Source organism: Pseudorasbora parva, chromosome 3 (assembly GCF_024679245.1).
Source record: "Pseudorasbora parva isolate DD20220531a chromosome 3, ASM2467924v1, whole genome shotgun sequence".
Taxonomy (NCBI): Eukaryota; Metazoa; Chordata; class Actinopteri; order Cypriniformes; family Gobionidae; genus Pseudorasbora; species Pseudorasbora parva.
This window is the reverse complement of record NC_090174.1, coordinates 58,475,561-58,495,983: the sequence shown is the minus strand read 5'-3', so window position 1 is coordinate 58,495,983 and position 20,423 is coordinate 58,475,561. Positions and strand designations below refer to the sequence as shown.

Sequence of the window (20,423 nt, the reverse complement as noted above, 5' to 3'; positions counted from 1 at the left end):
TGGCAGCGGGATAAGACGTTTAGGAAGACAGTGTGTCATGTTTCACGTTTGTGGGAGCTGCAGATTTCACTGAGATGGAAAATGTGACGGATGAATCTGCGTGAGCTGGGGAAGGAATGGATTCTGATCCCCTCTGTGAGTACGGATGGACTGTAATGGAAGAGGAAGTGGTTGAGACCTATAGGAAACACCGGCGTGCATGCAAGCGCACACACACACACACACACACACACACACACACACACACACACACACACACACACACACACACACACACACACACACACACACACACACACAGCTTGGAGCCCTTAGATATGCTTACATGAACTACGAACATACTGGAAAAAAGAGACAGATCATTTAAACACATGCAACCACAAACTAAAAGAACAGAAACAATGAAAAACGTACATCTGATTTTGAGCTTGAAACGGTGTATTTTGCTGTACAGCAAAAACTTAAAGAACAACATGATCTAAAATATTTCATATATTGAGCTATTATATATCATCTATCTATTTCAATATCAGATTACATCACTATTTTGGCATTTTAAAAATCAGCTAAAAATAGTACAAATTAATTTTTCACCACAACCTCACAGGAAACCGGTCAATAAAAGAGCCATATAATATTTCACTCCAAAATTAAAAGGAAAATAAGAAAACAAATAAGAAACTGGACGCGTCTCATTACTCATTAGTGCATGAGTTCCTAAACTGTTTTTGTATAATATTAATATTTACTTGAAGAGAATCACCTGAGATTTTACATTAATATTACAATATTTAACAAAACATTTGCATATTCACAGTTCGCTGATGTTGGTTAATGCTCACAAAAACACATGCAAGTAAAAAAATCTAATATTGAATCTTTTCGGTAACACTGTAGAATAATGGTCATTAATTAACATAAGTTAACTACATAAGTTAACATGAACTAATAATGAACTGCACTTATAAAGCATTTATTAATCTTTGATTATGTTCATTTCAACATTTACTAATGCGTTATTAATATCTTGTTAACATTAATGCACCGTGAACTAACATGAACAGCTGTATTTTTATTAACTACCGTTTACAAAGATGAACTAATACAGTAACACACATACTGCTCATAGTTAGTTCATCTTAGTTAATACATTAACTAATGTTAGCTAATGACCATTATTCTAAAGTGTTACCATCTTTTTTTAAGTAAGTGTCTTATTATAAATTATTATTTATATATATGGCTGCGTGACATATATTATTTTGTCACATATTGTGTTTTGAATATTCACTCTGTAGCGGGACTTTAAAGTGGACTCTAACCTTGTTTTAGTTTTGTAATATTTCAGTCCACATTATTGACACTGGTTTTTAGGAAGCCAATCAAACTAACAATTATGACGATGATAATGACAATAATAATGAATTATTTTATAATTAATTACAAATATACACAAATACAAATTACAATTAAAAAATAAAAGAAAACATAATATTAAAATATTTTATTTTTGTTACCTACAAGCAGTGTTGGGTAAGTTACTCTAAAAAAGTAATTAATTACTAGATGCTAATTACATCATCATTAGTGTAATTAGATTACTGTACAAATTACTCTCTCCAATAAGTATTTAATTACTTATTACTAATTACTTTCTAAATCCTTTATCAACATGTACTAGTTAAGTGATTCAAGGATAAACATAAAATGGCTCTTTTAATGAGTTCAAATACAAAATATAAAACTACATCAATTATTCTTATTAACTGACCAAAGTTTTACAAGTGAAAAGGATAGGAAAAAAATGCATTTTATTAAAAAAAAAACAAGTTTTGATATTAATTCCACTGTTGTATTATGTATACTTTTGATTTACATTTTTTTAATAGTTTATACACAGCATTTAGTTCAATTACATAAAAAGTAACTGTAATTAAATTACACAAAAACTAAGTGTAATCCCTTACTTTACTTTTAAAAGGGAAAAGTAATTAAATTACAGTAACTAATTACTTAGTAACTAATCACACCCAACACGGCCTACAAGTTATAATACTAATAGCTATAATCGTTCCATTTCAAAAGTTTAATTCAAGCTTTTATTTTGGCAGAATTCTGGTGAAACGCTGTAAACTTTTTTGAAATGATGCAAATGTGTACATTAATAAAGTGAACCGTGCACATGTTTCAGCTCAGCACAGAGATTATCTAATCTTGGCATGATAATCCTTGATGAAAGAACCGTTTTCATCTTTCTTCTGCAAAATATAACTTTTATTTCTTGTGTTTCTGGGCTGAAATATGCCTGGAACATTTCAGGACAGCTTTCGTGAGATTTAACCACATTCGTCCAATGTGTCCAAATATCAGGATATTAAAAGCAATTGAGAATGACTTCTTGCAAGCGTTTTTATTTAACCATCTAGAACAAATGCGTTATGTCATGACATGCCTCACAGATGCCCGTTTCCACCGTGATCATAAAACCTTAAGAACTGACATGAGGAATCCTGGCAGAAAAGACTTTTATTCCACCGTCACACACACGAAACGATCAGTGGAAACACTGTCAGATGGATTAACAGTCAATGAAACGTCTTAATAACTTTGTTATTCTGTCAATTAAAAAGCCAAAGCACTTTCAGGTCGAAGAAACTATTGATTAAATTATAAGATTAGACGCAAGATAAGCTTTCTGCTGGGAAACCAGGGTTGTGCAAGATTAAAGTCTGTGAATTTGAAGAGAATTAGTTAAAAAACAGAGTATTGTAATCTGAACTAGAACAACTGTAAGGGGAATTGCACAGGTGATGCATTCTGGGAAATTAAGTGTCTGGTTACAATTTAATTGACACAGTTATATAATGCATTATTACTACATAAGTATTTGGAATGCATTGATTATGTCATGTAATGCACCTTATAATGCATTGTATGGTCTCATGAATAATTGTTACCAGTTATAATACATTAATAAGTCTCTATTTGTCATTACATCTTTAGAAAGAATGTTAAAACCCATGCAACCGAATTTTAGATGCAATACCAAGTGTTGTTTAACCTTGAAAATGTATTAAATATGATGAAATATAAAAATCTATCATTTTTCAAAGCCTATAAACTTTCCAACTTCAAGGCCATTTCAACATTTTCCAAGACTCCAGACCTCAAATTCAGGATCTATGAACTCATTTCTCATTTTAATTCTGAATGCTTCACAACCCTGTTGGAAACATATGTAAAGAGTAACAAACAGATTATTTAAGACCAGTATAAATGATGATTGATGTTAGTCTTCATCCTGCACTGCTCTTACGCTCTCATCTGGACAAAACGTGGACCCATCTGTGAGAATGTGGTTTGTTTGTGGACAACAGCTCAGATTTTAGCGCCTTCGTCTGACACTTAACTCCAGGCTGTTGTCCTGAACTGTCAGACAGATGTCCGGTGGTCAGACCTCCTCCTCATTGAGTTCTGACAGTTCTCAGTCCACTCGTATTCTTTAGCCACGTTTTCCCTATACCCACTTTGCGCTAATCATGGGAGTAACTTTAAACTGGAAACAAATCTATGCTCTATAAATGCAGCAACAAGCATTTCAATGAGACACAATTCCATGACACAATTCAACACACGCTTCAACCGTTGAACAGTAAATCTAAAGTGTTAGTCCACCCAAAAGTGAGAATTATCATCCTCAAGCCATCCTAGGTGTATATGAATTTCTTCTTTCAGCCAAACAAAATTAGAGTTATAAATCAATAATATCCTGGCTCTCTAAGCTTTATAATGGGAGTGACTGACACGCTAAAATTATGATCTAAGTTATGATGAGTTATGATCTAGTATACTTATCATTAGGGAGTGAATGATACACTAAAATTGTGATGAATTATGAAGATATTCAACTAAATATACAAATAAAATGAACTAATTAGGTCTTATTTAATTCTATAAACTATAATACTGATCTGCCAACATTGTCGCTATATGATAAATTAAAATAAGCTGATAACATAACCGTTTTCTCCAGAATGACTTTACAGCCAAATAAAATTTTGTTGCAATATTGTCCTGTTTAACACTGTGAAGCTGCTTTGAAACAATCGGCATTGTAAAAGCGCTATATAAATAAAGTTAACTGATTGATTTAAAGCTTCGATTTTAAAGCCCCAAAAAGTGCATCCATCCATCATAAAAGTAATCCAGACGGGTCCAGGGGTTTAATAAAGGCCTTCTGAAGTGAAGCAATGCCTTTTTGTAAGAAAAATATCCATAATTATTACTTTTTAAACTATAAATCACTGATTTCTAGTAGTGGCAATACACAAACCGAGTTCTGGTGGAAGAGTGAGCTCTGAGCCGACGTATGGGTGAACGTGGAATCACAGAGGAGAGAGCAACAAAAGCAAAACACTGTGAATCAGAAATGTGGAGGAGCTTGAGTTTGTCGTTTAGCGTCTAATCTCTAATCTCACCTGAGTTTACAATACTCCTACATCCAGAGGTCACTCTTCTGCCAGAACTTGGCTGGTGAATGGCCGTACTGGAAGCCTGTGATTATAGTTTATGTAAGTGTAAGGCCCGATAAAATCGTTCCAATGTAGGCTAACGATCCACGGGTAAAGGCCACTGTGCATTCGGTATTTTCAGTAGGGCAAAATGATTTTATTCCAATTTATCTTTATCTGACTTCATTTTATCATAATCTTGATTTTGGGTTAGAATCCCAATTGGTTATTTGGTCATTTATATTTAATAGTTAACCATTTAATTATTCTGTTTGTTGAAATTATAACCATTCATAATCTACTAAAGATAGTTAATAATTCCAAAGCGAGTCAGAATAAGTCAGTGAAACAATTTATTATTAGTCAGGTCAATGCATCATGCGAATTCCATAAATCAATTCAAAGATAATCCATACACAACATCAAATGCTCTGAAGTACAAAATAAAATATGGATACCTGACTTCTGAAAATTACATAACGCTGAGTATCTGGAGACACTCAACGTTACGGGCTGACCTATATAAAGATTCCAGCCCGACCTCTTTGCAACATCATCCTAAATACCCAGACCAAGACAGAAACCAGTGGGGATATTTTCCATTAATCACTGCCCCATAGGCCAGTATTGACGGCAGGAGCTAGAGAACATTTGGCCGGACACACGCTCACCACACTTTAAGCAAAATATCTCTAAACTCTTAAAACCTTTATTATCTTTTGGTTAACTTCTGTGGGGATGAGACATTTGTACCACTGAGTCATTTCAAACGATATCAAACATGTATAATACTGTATAATGATAATTCACATTAAACCATAAAGATTTTGGGTGAATTCTGTAGAAGGGATAAGGGGAAGAGGCAGGTGAAAGGAAAGGCGTGTAAATTAAAGTCATTCTTAGATGATTCACTCCGTGTGAAGTTGTCTCGGATGGGGAGGCTAGATGCATGAGTGAGTTCAGATGCTGATCTGAGAGTCCTCGTTTCACAATCAGACATTACGGCATTGGCTAGTTTTTTTCCAGCCTTACATAAGGAACCACTGACGATGGGCTGTTGAATATTATTAGAAAAATAATCCACACCCGAGTGGGTAATGAAGCAGAGTGGCAGTCACACTTCAGGTGAGCATTATTTTTCTAATAATTCAACATCTTGGAGTCAATTTTTCATCTTATACTACGGTTACAACACCTCAAAACTTTGTTATGGTGTATTAAGACATTTGTCAGGTTTTTGTCTTTAAAACTAGTCCTTGTGTGTAGGACTAATTTCTTATGCATGCATAATCTGTGTGTCTTTCTGTGCATCTCTTGTCTACTAATATAAAACGGTAAGAACAGGGCTTTTATGACATCGCTAGTGAGAAATGTCATGTAACTTTTAAGTTGCTAAACTATTTTACTGATATTATCAGAGCCATGCTGACAACACGTTTCTGTGCAAATGTATGTCTGTAGTGTGTGTGTGTGTGTATGTCTGTGTGTGTGTGAGAGAAAGAGAGCAGAGAGAGCAGGAGTATGTGTGGTTTGTACAAAATTAAAAGTATGTGTTTAATTTTGTGGAAATGTTTTTATCCTATTGTCATTTGGCAGAGCGATATGGAACTGTAATGCGGTCAAGACCTGCTGGAACTACTTTACTGCATTTTTGTTCAAATAAGTGCATACCTTTGAACGCTCATCAGCCAATCAGATTCAAGCATTCAACACCCAACAGTCCAAAAACGGCTTCGCTTCAGAAGGCCTTTATTAACCCCCTAGAGCTGTATAGATTATTATGCACTTTTTTGGGTTTCAAAATCTCATTATTAAGCTTAGAAGATCCAGGAGATATATATATCTTATTGTGTTTGGCTGAAAGAAGTAAATCATATACACCTACAGTAGGATGACTTGAGGTTGTGTAAATGATGGTATAATTTTCATTTCATTTTCATCTAACTCTGTAACAGCATCAACACATTACTATTGGATTATTGTTTATTCTCGTCTGCATCAGGTCATTTTACAGCAGAGAATTATGCATTTTCCCAGACAAAAATCTGGAAAACAGTGGAGGACACAGAGTGAGCTCCTGCAGGAAAAGTGCACAACATGGGAATGTGTCATATTAATCGCTTCAAACAAAAGCATATAGTTGTGCTTTGACAAACGCATGTGCCGTTTAATGCAGTGGCTCGACCCGTTAACATTAGGTCTGTGCTTTTTAGCATTTTTAATTTAGTGATTTTAACTTCTACTTTTACATGATAAGCAATCAGTTTAAATATTCTTTCGTTTTGCTATGTTTCCATCCAAAGGTAAGTGAACTTAAAATGGCAAAATATGGCATAAAAAAATCTGCAAATGAATCAGAATTTGCTCAAGAAAACAAAATCGACACTTCCTGGGAAATTGGCACAAAAAATCTGTAATATAAATGGGAGTTGGAAAATGGAAGCAACAGTGGCTCTTTTTTCCTCCATCATAAAAAGCTTGCGTCTCAGAGTGGCAGATGAAACTCAATAAACGCTGCCATGTTCTGTTGCGTTGGGATGCTGGTGTTTGGGAACGCTTTCATGTGAGACGCTTCTGGAGGGAACTCGACTAAATCATTCTGATGGCAGACTTTAGCTCAGGCCAAATCAACATTTGAGATGCCGTGATTCGATTGGTTTACTGGTTAGTCCAGTTAACCAATCACATCCTCTGTTGAGGCGCAGACTCATGAGTTTCTTGCTGCGCGTTGAGGGATTTATTTGGTAAACGTGTTTCCATTGTATTTTATGCTTCTTATTGAGTAAAACATTCTCTGCCTCAATTCATAAATTTTTTTTGCACATTTTTAGAATTTATGAGCTTTTTTATGCAATATCCCAAAATGAGTATAAAAATATATAGAAGGAAACATATCTATTGATACACTCACTATATTAGTGTTCCTGCATTCAAACTGCACAGTGTTTGGAAGACAATATTATTTCTAAAAAAAAAAAAAAAAGGATTTTTTTTCATCTGATTAATATTATATTATATATTATATATATATTACAGATTATTATATATTATATATATTACATACACATATATATTTATATATATATTACATACACACACACACATATATATATATATAAATATATAAATCAGATGAAAAATTTGAGATTTTTTTTTTTTTATCTACAAATTAGTTGATTATTAAAATAATCGTTATTGCAGCCTTACTACATATTGCATGTTGCTCAACTAAACACATGTGACTTTAAACTGAAAACACTGAAAAAAATTGGTATAGGACTTACTTTGAAACAATTTTCACTCAGAAAATGATAGTAAATTTCACAAACAATCACAAAAAAGACAAGTAACACACTGAATAATACGTGTGATTTAGAAGTACAAAGACTGTTTTCTTGTCAAGACTAATCTTTGATTTATTTACAACTTTGAAAATCACAATCACAGCGTGTCCGCCAGGAAATCATTGGGCCGTTTGAGGAGAAGCATTCATTGACCAAAGCCCAAGATGAACTGTGGGACATCTGTATATCTGAGAGTCTCTTGCATGCAATAATAGATAAATAAAAATAAGGTCCACCGTCTCTGACCTTCCCCATCAACGAAGCCTGTAATGCAGCTAGCAGAGTTTCTTCTGGTAAAAGTCGTAGCTCATCTAAATCATGGTTTTGGAAATGCTCTAGCCAGCGGCAGTTCTGGCCTTTAGGGTGTTGAAAGCGGATATACCATGTTTCGGGTGGTTTCAGCACGCCTAACATCCAATATTAGCCAATATTTTCTCAATCTGTGATTTAAATCAATTTTCTCAGTGCCAGCTGTTGACGTCTGCTGAAAAGCTCTGAAACGCCAGGCTAATCCTACTAGAGAACACGGTATAATCTTCCTGCTGTGTTTGCTATTACTTTTCAATTTCAACAGTAGGAATTGAAGTGACCCTTCTGCGAGCAAAGCCACTGAGAAAGCTCCTGTTCTGCTCTATATGGTGCCATGACGGGGTGACGGAGCAGGAAAATGTGTGCAGGAGCTGGCAAACCCATCCGCAGATCTCTGGCTGAGACAGCAGGTGTGAGGAAAGACCAGAATAAAACCAGCGCTACTGGTCTCTCATGGCCAATTAGACCTGGGCCGCTTTCAATACAGTACAGCCAATCACATCAGCTCATACCTGCAGATGGGCCATAAAGTTTGTTAGCTATAACCATAAAATACTTTCCTGTTTTCTTCAGCAATGCTTGCCGAAATTCACCATTGTGTATTGTTGAGGTATAATTCATGTAGCACAAATAGTGTGTGAGAAGTTACAAGACAGTTTAATATGTTATACGGCCTGCTCAAATCACTCCAAAAACAGCCACGGTATGAGCCAACAAGACTAGAAGACTATTACAAACTATTTTTTTAAATGAAATTAAGCAGAAATAAATAAATAAAAAAATATTGTATAAAAATTTCAACTAACTTAATTGAAAAATGTAACTAAAATTGAAATAAAAATATATTAAACAATAAAGTTTAAAATAAATAAAAATGACAACGCACTTAAGAAATACTAAAATGAAGTGAACAAAGAAAATCAAAAAATAAAAGCCAATTCAAAATATGAATAAAAACTACAACAGTACTCAAAATAATAGTAAAATAACACTGCAGTCAGTCGATTAAAGTTTAATTGCTATCAAATGTCTAAAAGCCAGCATTTAAAGACATCCCATTTGGGATAAATAAGGATAAATAAATCGCTATAGAAGAATTTGCTAGTTTTTAATAAGGATAATTTTTTCTTACACAAATGCATCGCTTTGCTTCAGAAGGCCTCTATTAACCCCCTGGAGCCACGTGGAGTTATTAAAAAAAATATTAAAAAACTAAGTAAACAAATGCAGTATATTACAATGAATAAAATATATGTGATTAAATGTTAAAAAAAAAAAAAAAAGTAAAAAAAAAGTTTAAAATAAATAAATATATTTTTTATTAATATAAATGAATAAAAAATTATTTAAATAAGCAAGTGATAAATTATTATTTTAGTGAGTAAAAAAAGATATAAAGTAACTTAATAGAAACGAATGTTATATAATTGTGTGTGTGTGTGTGTGTGTGTGTGTGTGTGTGTGTGTGTGTGTGTGTGTGTGCGTGTAAGTGTGCGAACGTGCGTGCGAGTGTGCGAGCGTGCGTGTGTGTGTGTGTGAGAGAGCGTGTGAGTGTGCGAGCGTGCGTGTGCGAGCGTGCGTGCGTGCGTGCAAATGTGTGAGCGTGTATGCGTGCGTGTGTCTGTGTGCGAGCGTGCGTGCGTGTGTGCGTGAGCGTGCGTGCATGCATGCGTGCGTGTTAATTGGATGTTTTGACCACAACTGCTAGGATATCAATAAATTGTATTGTCTGATTTATTTGTAAACATCATTAATGTGATTTGATGTAAAACGTACTGCTTAAAATGCAATCAATAACTTCTTTCTAATGTGATTTCTTGTGTTACTGTGCTGCCGAGTTCAAAATCAGTGCAGCATCGTCTCAAAATGCCCAAAATTAATATAAATGCCCACAAAATTCAAGATATGATTGGAAAAATGTACTTGTATGAGATCTTGTTTTTTTTATATAACATAGGATATAATTAAGCAATATCGCAAGAGAGCTGCTTTCATGAATATGAGCATGATTGCATAATTGATATAGATTTTATACAAATGTTCAATTAACAATAAGTTAATGATTGATTGGATATTAGACAGTTGTTTTGAAATTTCAGGATGGGGGTCCCTCACACCAGGACGTTCATATTTGGGGATCCATGGCATCTAAACTTTTGAAAACCCCTGATCTAATGCATATGGCTTCAGCTTTGAGCCTTTGAAAAACAATCAATCGTTAATCGGTTTTGTGCTGTTCTTCTGACATCATATTTTATGCACGATCCCCTGCGTTTTGTACGTGAATCTGGGCTTCGCATTATATCAGAACCGCTCATGGTTCTTATGCCGTAGATAAATGAATATCTCTAATCCACGTCACCTTGACTAACGCCAAACCTCCGGCGCCACGGACACTCTCAGCGACTGTGGAGCGGTTTTGAAAGAGCAAAGTGTCCCTGGTGTCCCTCTGAGGGTGGATGGACAAGGCCATAAACATGCCTGCACAGTTGATCTTGGCATCGGCCGATGGAGAGGTAAGACTCACTGAACTAAACCTGGAGCTAAAAATCATTCAAGAGTCACTGAGTTTAAGAGACATTATGAATCGGACTCTTGACATCAGCGCTGTTACAAAACCTATAGTGATCTGAGGGTCCAGTAGAACGTTGCCACCGTCTTTTTGGCTACATTTTAAGGCAATCGAATTATTTATTGGACAGTTTAAGTAAAATATAATGAGTAATTATAGAGTACAACAACCAACAACATCAAAAGTAATAGATGGCAGATTGATGGACACAGCCGTGATAAACTTTAAAATGGTCTGACGTTGTTGGTTTACCTTTATTTTTGTAAAGGCTGTTTGATTTAGTCTTTGCGTGTTCGTTTTAACACTGGGTCGGTACTTCTACACACGTCACCTTTCCGATGTGAAGACGTCATACAAAAGCAGAAATTTGTGCATTTGAGGATATAAAGTATATAAATGTTTTTTTTGTTTTGTTTTTTAAATGACCAATGGTTTGTCTTGATCAGACCCTATTCTTCTGGGATCGGTCAGAGCCTCTGAAGCTCTTCCTTTGAAACTGCATTGATTTGGACCTTCAACTGTTGGATGCCATTGAACTCCATTATGTGGAGAAAAATCCTGGAATGTTTTCCTCAAAAAACGTAATTTCTTCCAAAGAAAGAAAGACTTGAACATCTTGGATGAGATGGGGGGCAAGTAAATTAACAGGACATTTTCATTTCGAAGTGAATTAATTCTGTAAAACAGTTTTTCACCGTAGCATTTTTACAGTCTTTTACCGTTAAAAACACAATCATTTTAACAGCGTAGAGTAAACGTCGTGAATGCCAGTCTTTTAGAAGGCAGTAGACAGCCGAGAGATAGGTCAATCAACAGGTTTTATACAAGTGCTGGCCAAAATCAAGAAGAAAATAAGTTTCTAGTACTTTGAAGGTCTTGCTGTTCATTGAAAGTAAGTGCAGGAAATGATTCATCTGCTATTTTAATTGATGAACGCTTCCTAAGAGCATCATTCTCTCCATATTTCAACCATCTGTTCATTATTAGGGGAAGTGGTCATCTGGCCTCAGATTTGAAGAGTAAGAGGATCCAGACACGCATCCACACATTGTGTTTTCAACCAAAACGCTCTAAAGCTTCTGTATGTTGCCGGATTAAAACAAAAGCACTGGATATCCGAGCCGAGACACATTCAGCTGTGATGTAACATTGAGCCATTTCTTCTCTTCTACTGGGGAAAAAACCCTGGACAATCAAGACCATGCGAAAAGTGTTAAAAGCTGATAACACTTCAGTGAAAAGTTCATGCGTGAAGCCCTGGTATCGTCTCGATCAATAGTGGCAGAAAGAACAGCATGATCAGATTCAGACATCCATCAATAAACTAGTCATATTGGTCATCATGAACCGCCCATTGCAAATGTCAGTATAACCTGGCTTTTTCAAGTAAATAACACTCAATGAACAAACGGCATGGCTTTTTTAGGAATTGCAACATAACGTTCAATAAATACATGATTTAATTTAATATTGCATAAGAATGACAATATTCCCCCTTACCCCTCAAGGATTTCTTCTGATGCAAGCAGTACAGACGAATAAAATCAAAGAAATACAAATGATCTAACAAAACAAAAAAAGGTTTGTTTTAGGGGTGGCTTTCCTGTAGCTCAACCAATAGAGTGTGGCGCTAGCAACGCCAAGGTCATGGGTTCGATTCGCAGGGACTGACAATAATGTAAAATGTGTACCTTGAATGCAATGTAAGTCGCTTTGGATAAAAGCGTCTGCCAAATGCATAAATGTAAATGTAAATGTGTTTAATGATAGTTCATGCATGACAAATATACACTGTTAAAGAGTTGATTCTTATGCTAAACATGGACAAAATGTCACACAAAAAACGAGTTGGACGTATGGCGGAGTATTTCTGTGCCGAATACACTCCTTCAGGATTCGAAGTTTCAGAACGTTTTTTTTTTTGAGTATGATCCTGTACGACATCATAATGGGCTGTTTTCGGAAAGAATCAGTACAGCGTTTCTGTCTTTCATAAATATGATATGAAGGATGCAACACTGCTCTATAGATACTCAGGATTAACATGAGACTGGCAGAAACTGTGTGTGTAATGTGACCTTTAAGGAAATGACGCAAAATATAGAGACTGGGCTGATAAAAATATTTCTGGTTGGTAAGTTGTCTCAATTTTACGTAAATTTCCTTTCCGCCACTGAATGAAAAATAAAATGGTAATTGTGACTTTTTATCTCACAAATCTGACTTTTTTTCTCGCAATTATGAGTCAGACTCGCGTGTTCTAAAGAACTGCGAGAAAAAGTCTGAATTGTAAATTGTGAAACGCATTTAGTCACAATTATATAAGTTTAATTTTTTGGAGAAAAAAAAATGTGGCAACAAGCTTCCATACAATTCAACCTCACGTTGTGTGGGAGAATGTTTATATTTTATATATCCCTTTTGCGATCCGACGTTCCGCCGGCGGAACGTAGGGGGGGTTACGGGTTTAAATCATAAATTGTAAAAACTCTGACAAAAAAGGTTTAACATGTCTCATATCCGCGGAAAGCTGAGATTCTCGCGATTCGAACGATGTAAACCATTTTAAGATACAATCAACACAGCAGATACAATCATTTGATTTGTCAGACCACCCCATTGGGCTTCCTCGGAATAAAAACTGGAGAAACTCACCAAAAACTGGAGAAAATCCATAACATTCCACCAAAAACGGTCTGGTTTCACTGTAAAGGGTCCAGTCAATCCAATTCAGGGCAATATTTAGTCCATAACACATGCATATGTCAATAAACATCCATGGAGCATAGTAGCATCATTTCACATTAGCTGATGGAGCAATCAAAGCATCAGATTATTCTGTCCATAGTTCTATGAAAACATGTAAACAGTCGCCATTGTCTGCTATCCAAATGATCAGTGAACTCTCCCCTTTCGATTGACAGTTCATTTGAGCCAATCGGTGCATCTGGGGGGTTGTTCTCAAGCTCCGAGAGCCAAGGAGCGCTCCAGATGCAGAAAGTCCCACCCTCACTTTGAGTGGCAGTAATTCGATCCAATTGCATCCGACTTTGAAAATGACGGTCTTGTCTGATAGCCAATGAAATTCTGAACGTGTCAATATACAATTTTAGTATGACGAATCAACCGGTCAGCATACATTAACATGCGTCACCAGCTCGTCTCTCCGTGCGCAACTGCGCATATCCGGGAGCGCACGGAAACCATTAGCTTTAGCCGTCTGTGTTTATTGTTTACAACACTTTGAGCTTGGGTAGGTCGACGATTGCGAAGAGAATCATGGAGAAACTCTTTTTACTCGACGAAGTATTGAAGCAGAGCGTTCGGCGTGACAGTAATGAGTCGAATGATGACATTACTGAAGATTATTCGAGGTTTCATCCGTCGACTCCATAGCGGAGGAGCGGTTTTTGGATAGCGGAGATGTTTTTCTCGACAAGTAAGTGTTTTATCATATTTTATAACATATGAATGTAGTAAACACCTTGTGACTTTATTGAGGTGCGTGTTTTGATGTGTTTGTGCGCTCGCGTTCTTGTGTTTGTTGGCATTCGTATGTGCACCGGTGTCTGTTTTGTGTGTTTGTTTTTCTGTATATATACTTGTGAGCATGTAAACATTAGTAGAAAACAGAAAAAATATAAATGTTTTGTAAATAATTGTATTATTATTAGGGGTTCAAGCACGAAGTGCTGAAACCCTATTGTAATTGTACTTATTATTATTATTATTATTATTATTATTATTATTTATACAGACAATCATCTGACATCGAAACAGAAGAAGTAAGTAAATTAATCCAAACTGAGGGACAGCACATCAAAAGAGAGAGCCCACACCACAACTTCTCAGAAGGTTCTGCCAGCAGAATACCCAGAGGCAAAGGACGGGGAAGAGGAACAGGGAGAACTGGGTGTTGAAGGACATCTCTGTTCCACCAGCAGTGAAAGAGTACAACTGGTATGTATTATAATCAACAATTATATAAAAAAATATATATTAAAAATGCTATTTGAAATAAAAAAAGTATGTAGGTCAAGTTTTTTTTTTTTTGTCTGTTCATACAGGTGCATGAGTGGAGTGGACCTCTCTGATGCCCTGATGAGCTATTAGTCATTCACAAGACCCAGAAGTGGTACAAAACATTTTTCTTTGTCCTTTTTGCTGAGTCAGGACTGTTACAATGCGAGGCATGTTGCCAGTGACGTCTAAAAACATATTTAGAAAATTTGTAAATAGTTATATAGTTAGAAATATAGGTTTATATAATATATAATATGTGTGTGTGTATGTATGTGTGTGTATATATATATATATATATATATATAGTATAGTGTTTTAAAATAATAAAACAATTAAAACCATAGCACTTGTTTTTTCTCTTTATTTGCACTGTTTAGTTTCAAGAATTTAAAAAAAAATGTGTCAGCAATGAATGACAGTGAATCTGGATAAAGAATAGAATAGCTCTAAGTGTAACCTTTCATATGAGACCAAAATTATGACTCTACATTAAAGCATTCAAGAATAAAAGCATTTTATCTGTTTATGGTTCCAAAGGGCCATTTGGAGTCTCCAGGTGGCCTTTTTTGGAGAGCGCCTAGAAATACATTTAGATAAACAAGTGTAAAACACTCATTTTATGAGGTATTGATATCAAATTTGAAATTGGGTTTGGTAAGGCTTCAGACTGTGACCCCATTGTGTTTTCCAGCTTATATCTACCAGCTATAGTTATCTGCAGGCATCTTTTTCCCAAAAAAAAGTAGGCGCAATATTTTTTTTTCATTTTTCAGTGAGTTCAAAATTATATTACTCAATACCAGTGAGACTTACAGTGATTTTGACAGTTTAGGAGCAAACCTCAGAGTGTCACCTTTTAAAAGAGACCAAATCCATGCATATCCTCCATATGGTTCAAGCACAGCATGCAATTTATTTTGGGTATGACTTTTTTCAGGCGTTTTAGGCAAAATTGACAGGAATTCTAAGAGGATATTAATGAACATTTAGTGACATTTAAATTGTTACAAAATAAATAAATGCTGTTCTTTTGAACTTTCTATTCATCAAAAGATCTCTGAAAAAATGTTTACACAAAAATACAAGCAGCAAAACAATGTTTTCAGCATTGATAATAATCATAAAGGTTTCTTGAGCAACACATCATCATATTAGAATGATTTCTGATGATCATGTGACTGAAGACTGGAGTAATGATGTTTTGCATCACAGGAATAAATTACACTATAATATTTTCACATTTAAAACAGTCATTTTGATTGGTAAATATAGTTTGTAATATTTCTGTTTTTACTGTATTTTTGATCAAATAAATGTGGCCTTGATTAGTGGAAAAGACTTATAAAATAAGACTTAAAAATAATTAAAAAAAACATACTAACCCCGAACTTCTGAACAATAATGTATTTTAAACAGTGGCTACTTTAAAATGAGTTTTTTTGCTTTCGGTTTTTTAATTTGTTCAGAACTTCAGTTCATTTGGGTGCATCATTTATGACTAATGTTTTCTGCAATCTACGCTTATTAAAAACCATACAGTATACAGTAGGATGAGATAAGTGTTATGTTTGGATTGCGTGTCTCTTTCCACAAAGTTACAATACTAATTTTCCATTTCAAACGGCAGACAGCTTGCGTTAAAAAGCATCAGTTTCAAATAGAGCAGGGAAAAATAATTACCGGACTAAGTGGGCAAATTGCAAAAAACAAACTTGCCATGATATATGAGCAACACATTTATATAATTCAGATCATATGATTGAGTAGCCAAAGGGTTGAGGCCTATGATGAGTCTGGCCTTATTTTGTGGGGACAAAACTATCCTCTCATGGGGACACTCTCTTATTCATTAAATGTGTCTTATTCATTAAAAGTGTCATTAAATAAGTGTGTCTTACCGCCCAGGTCTTGCTCAATCTAAAGATGGGAGCGCTCTGCAGTGCCGACACCACCGACACCATGGAATGAAGGTTATTCAGCTCTAGAAGTTTCTGCAGACATAGAAAGCAAGTTGTGAAATGCTATACAGTTCAGAAAACTCAATGCACAAACCACAAAAACAGGGTGTTTAAAGAGCACGAGCGAACCAAAGTGTAGATTTATATAGCAACCACTTCCGTTTCACTGGCTGCATTTTATTTTATCACGTTTTGCTATTAAACGCTCTAAAAACACTTCGTAAAAGGCTGGGATGCAATTTGTGAAATAGCAGAAAATGTACTACTGTCTGTTTGTTAGGTTAGATGATGTCACAGCTACCGCCCACACTCAAAACTCCCTTTACTTTTCTCTGATTGGACGCTGTCCACTAAAAGACAGTGACCTTCAGTAAGATAGACCTGCTTTCATCATTACTCCCACAATGAAGCCCCGACAAATGATGGAAAACTGCTTTGCGCTCACTTCAGCAAGTTTGGCACACCTGAATCCACTCCATGACACGTGATGACTACAATCTGAGTGTTTTTGTTCTGTCAGCAAGTGTTCCTCTGAGATTTAGCCATAAGATATCTGAAGGATGTCCTAATATTCGAGTCGCCTCATTGACGTGGCTTGTTTTGATGACTTTCTTTTGAGAGCCAGATTATGCGGATGAAAACCCCCCAAAAGGGTGGACAGTAATTATCAGACCATTGCAAGTTTAACATGAAAAACAAAACAAAACACTTCATATTGTGCGTTTATTTGCATTAAAGTGAAGTATGCAAGAGCAGCAGATTTCTAATAAAAATAACACACGCTGTAGTACTCTAGACTGGTCTTGGTCTCGAGATGGTCTTAAGGCCATTTTTTGAAGGTCTCAGTCTTGTCTTGGTCTTGACTGCATTTGTCTTGTGTACTCTGGATTGTATCTCAAGACCACAACTGCCAGGATATCAATAAATTGCCAGTGTATTGTCTGATTTATTTGTAAACATCATTAATGTGATTTGATGTAAAACGTACTGCTTAAAATGCAATCAATAACTTCTTTCTAATGTGATTTCTTGTGTTACTGTGCTGCCGAGTTCAAAATCAGTGCAGCATCGTCTCAAAAATGCCCAAAATTAATGTAAATGCCCACAAAATTCAATATATGATTGGAAAAATTAACTTGTATGAGATCTTGTTTTTTTTTTAATGTAACAGGATATAATTAAGCAATATCGCAAGAGAGCTGCTTTCATGAATATGAGCATGATTGCATAATTGATATAGATTTTATACAAACGTTCAATTAACAATAAGTTAATATTAAGCGACTATTTTTAGACAGTATTTTAGACAAGTTATTGCTAATTTGGCAATGTTTCGTTATTAAATGAATCAGCTGCTATGAACAATTTGGTTAAATAAATGATTCTGTTACTGTTAAATAATGATGTTCATGTTTTAATGTTAAATTAATCTGAACAATATTTATACAGGTATAATTGTACAAATTCGGCAGCAACTTCTGTGCAACCTCTTCAACACAAAGATTAATTTTATTGTTAATCATTTGACTGGTAACGGCTCTATAGTGCCTTATTATTCTAATTGTATTTATTGATTAAATATAAGACATTTCTCAGACAGTAGATCTTGTTTGATCAGTAGTTTTGAAAGAGCAAACTGCACCAAAATACTTCCATGTTTCTTTTAAGCAGAATAAAGTATGAATATGAACTGCATTACTTGTGAACCTGAGCACTGTTGCATATTGGACAGAAAGAACTAAAAAAGGACTAAAAACCAGAGTGCCATCTAAAAATGACTGCTGCTAGCTCATTAGCCCTGATGTAGCATTTCTATAGTGTGACTAAAGGTTTCCAAACCATGCAGATGTAAATTTGAAATATATCTGCGAGTAGCAATTAATGAGGGTTCAAGCGCTTCGAGGCCTTTATGCACATGCTTTTATTTAGCAAGCTGGAATTGCCAATACAGGCAATTTACTAAGAAAATGTATGATTAAAAGATTTTTAACAGTTACCAAGGTTGAGCCAAGCACTAGGACTAGTTCACGAAAGTAGGTTTTTGAAATAATCAACTAGGCCCAGCGTGTTTTGTTCTGATTGACATGCGTTAACCTTCTCTGACAGCCACTTGAACTTTATTGGCCGATGGCGGCCGTGTTTTTGAGATACGTGCTCTTAGACAATCATAGCACCTTAGACAAAGACACTATAATCGGACTTGTTGTGTAGCTATAGCTGTTTTTATCTCCATCTTTTTTCAATCAACTGGCTGCAATTTTATTCACATTACCAAAAATTGAGCCCATAAAAACGAGTACCAAGTTTTCTGAAAATATCTCATTCTGTTCAAGAGTTACAGCCATTTCAGTAAAAGTGGCACTTTACAATGGTACAACATTTTAACACTTTACAAACATTTCCCTTAGTGGCCATGAATTTAAATGTATACTTTTTTTTTTAATTATTGACAATAAGACTCTTTTTGCACTGGTTTGGTTCAGATCAGGCTAAAAATCTAGAACTAGTTGAAATGTATGGGGGTTTTTTTTCAGATCTTTCGATCTAAGGAACAAAAGCTCACGCAATTTACATATGAACGTGCCAGGAGACAACGGAAAAACATACGGAGAGCAGCAGCTTTCATTTCTGCTCTGACAGTCGCAAGACCAGTCGAACGCTGGGAGTGTGTGTTAGAAATTAGGAGTGGAGAGAGTGGGAGCATCGTGATTGGTGTGTTTTTCATCTTCAAACCAAACTTGGGTCTCAAGATGACAACGTTTTAAGGGTTAGTTCACTGAAAAATGAAAATTATGTCATTAATGACTCACCCTAATGTCGTTCCACACCCATAAGACCAGTTCATCTTCAGAACACAGTTTAAGATATTTTATATTTAGTCCGAGAGCTTTCTGTCTCTTCATTGAAAATGTATGTAAAGTATACTGTCCATGTCCAGAAGGACCAGAAAGGTAATAAACTAACTAACCCTTAAAATCCTGTCCGGTTAGAGCGCGTACCGTAATGTTTATGCATATAGGTGAAGAGTCTGCCTCATTTGTGGCTGTTTGAACACATTTGAACAATGATTATTTATATTACAAAAGCAAACTGGTCAAATCTGTCCTCAACTACCTCTGGAAGCGGTCAAAAGTGGACAAGCTTAAAACGTTTAGACCCCGTTTACACCTGGATTTAGCGCTATTCACTTGTAATCCGATCGACCAAAACGCATCTTAATACCATAATGTAACTACATGGTTTAAGGTTAGGTTAAGGGGTCAGGGTTAGTGTATAGTTATTACCCAGTTACTGTAATTACATAGTATGCACATGAGCAACAGGACTGTAAAAGTGCTCAAAAATAACTGTTCATGAACGTACCTTTGCAATCTTGACAAAATGGCTCAGGATCTCAGCACGGATCTTCAGGGTTTGAGCGGTGAGGATTTCCCGTACCAACCAGAAGCTCACCTGAAGAGATGGAAAAAACACTGATGACAGGAAACATTAACATTTCAACTTCTCAGTAACAAGCAGCAAAACAATATTGAATATCTGATCAGAGTCACTGAGTATTGACCATCTGCCAATCCCAGATCGGACACTTCTATGTTCCTAGTGCTTGGTGCACATCTCAAATACATTAAAGTTATTCATATCAATCCAATGTATACTAGGCGTTTTTCAGGGGCTCAAATGTAATACAAAGTACATCTATAGATGA

At 35.5% G+C, this 20,423-nt stretch overlaps 1 protein-coding gene and 1 long non-coding RNA gene across 3 annotated transcripts in view; one reads left to right on the top strand and one right to left on the bottom strand.

Moving 5' to 3' along the window:
- The window catches only part of LOC137071539 (ras-specific guanine nucleotide-releasing factor RalGPS1), a 170,741-nt gene that overhangs the window by 96,880 nt on the left and 53,438 nt on the right, over positions 1-20,423 (bottom strand). For both annotated transcript variants that reach the window (XM_067439646.1, XM_067439647.1), the window contains exons 6-7: positions 20,081-20,170; positions 16,658-16,750 (exon numbers count right to left, since the gene is read on the bottom strand). In XM_067439646.1, the coding sequence (XP_067295747.1) occupies positions 16,658-16,750; positions 20,081-20,170 (183 nt within the window). The remainder of the gene's footprint in view (positions 1-16,657; positions 16,751-20,080; positions 20,171-20,423) is intronic.
- Positions 13,154-15,030, top strand: LOC137071552 (uncharacterized). The gene is made up of 3 exons (XR_010904445.1): positions 13,154-14,175; positions 14,494-14,696; positions 14,804-15,030. It is a non-coding gene; the product is annotated as an uncharacterized lncRNA (long non-coding RNA).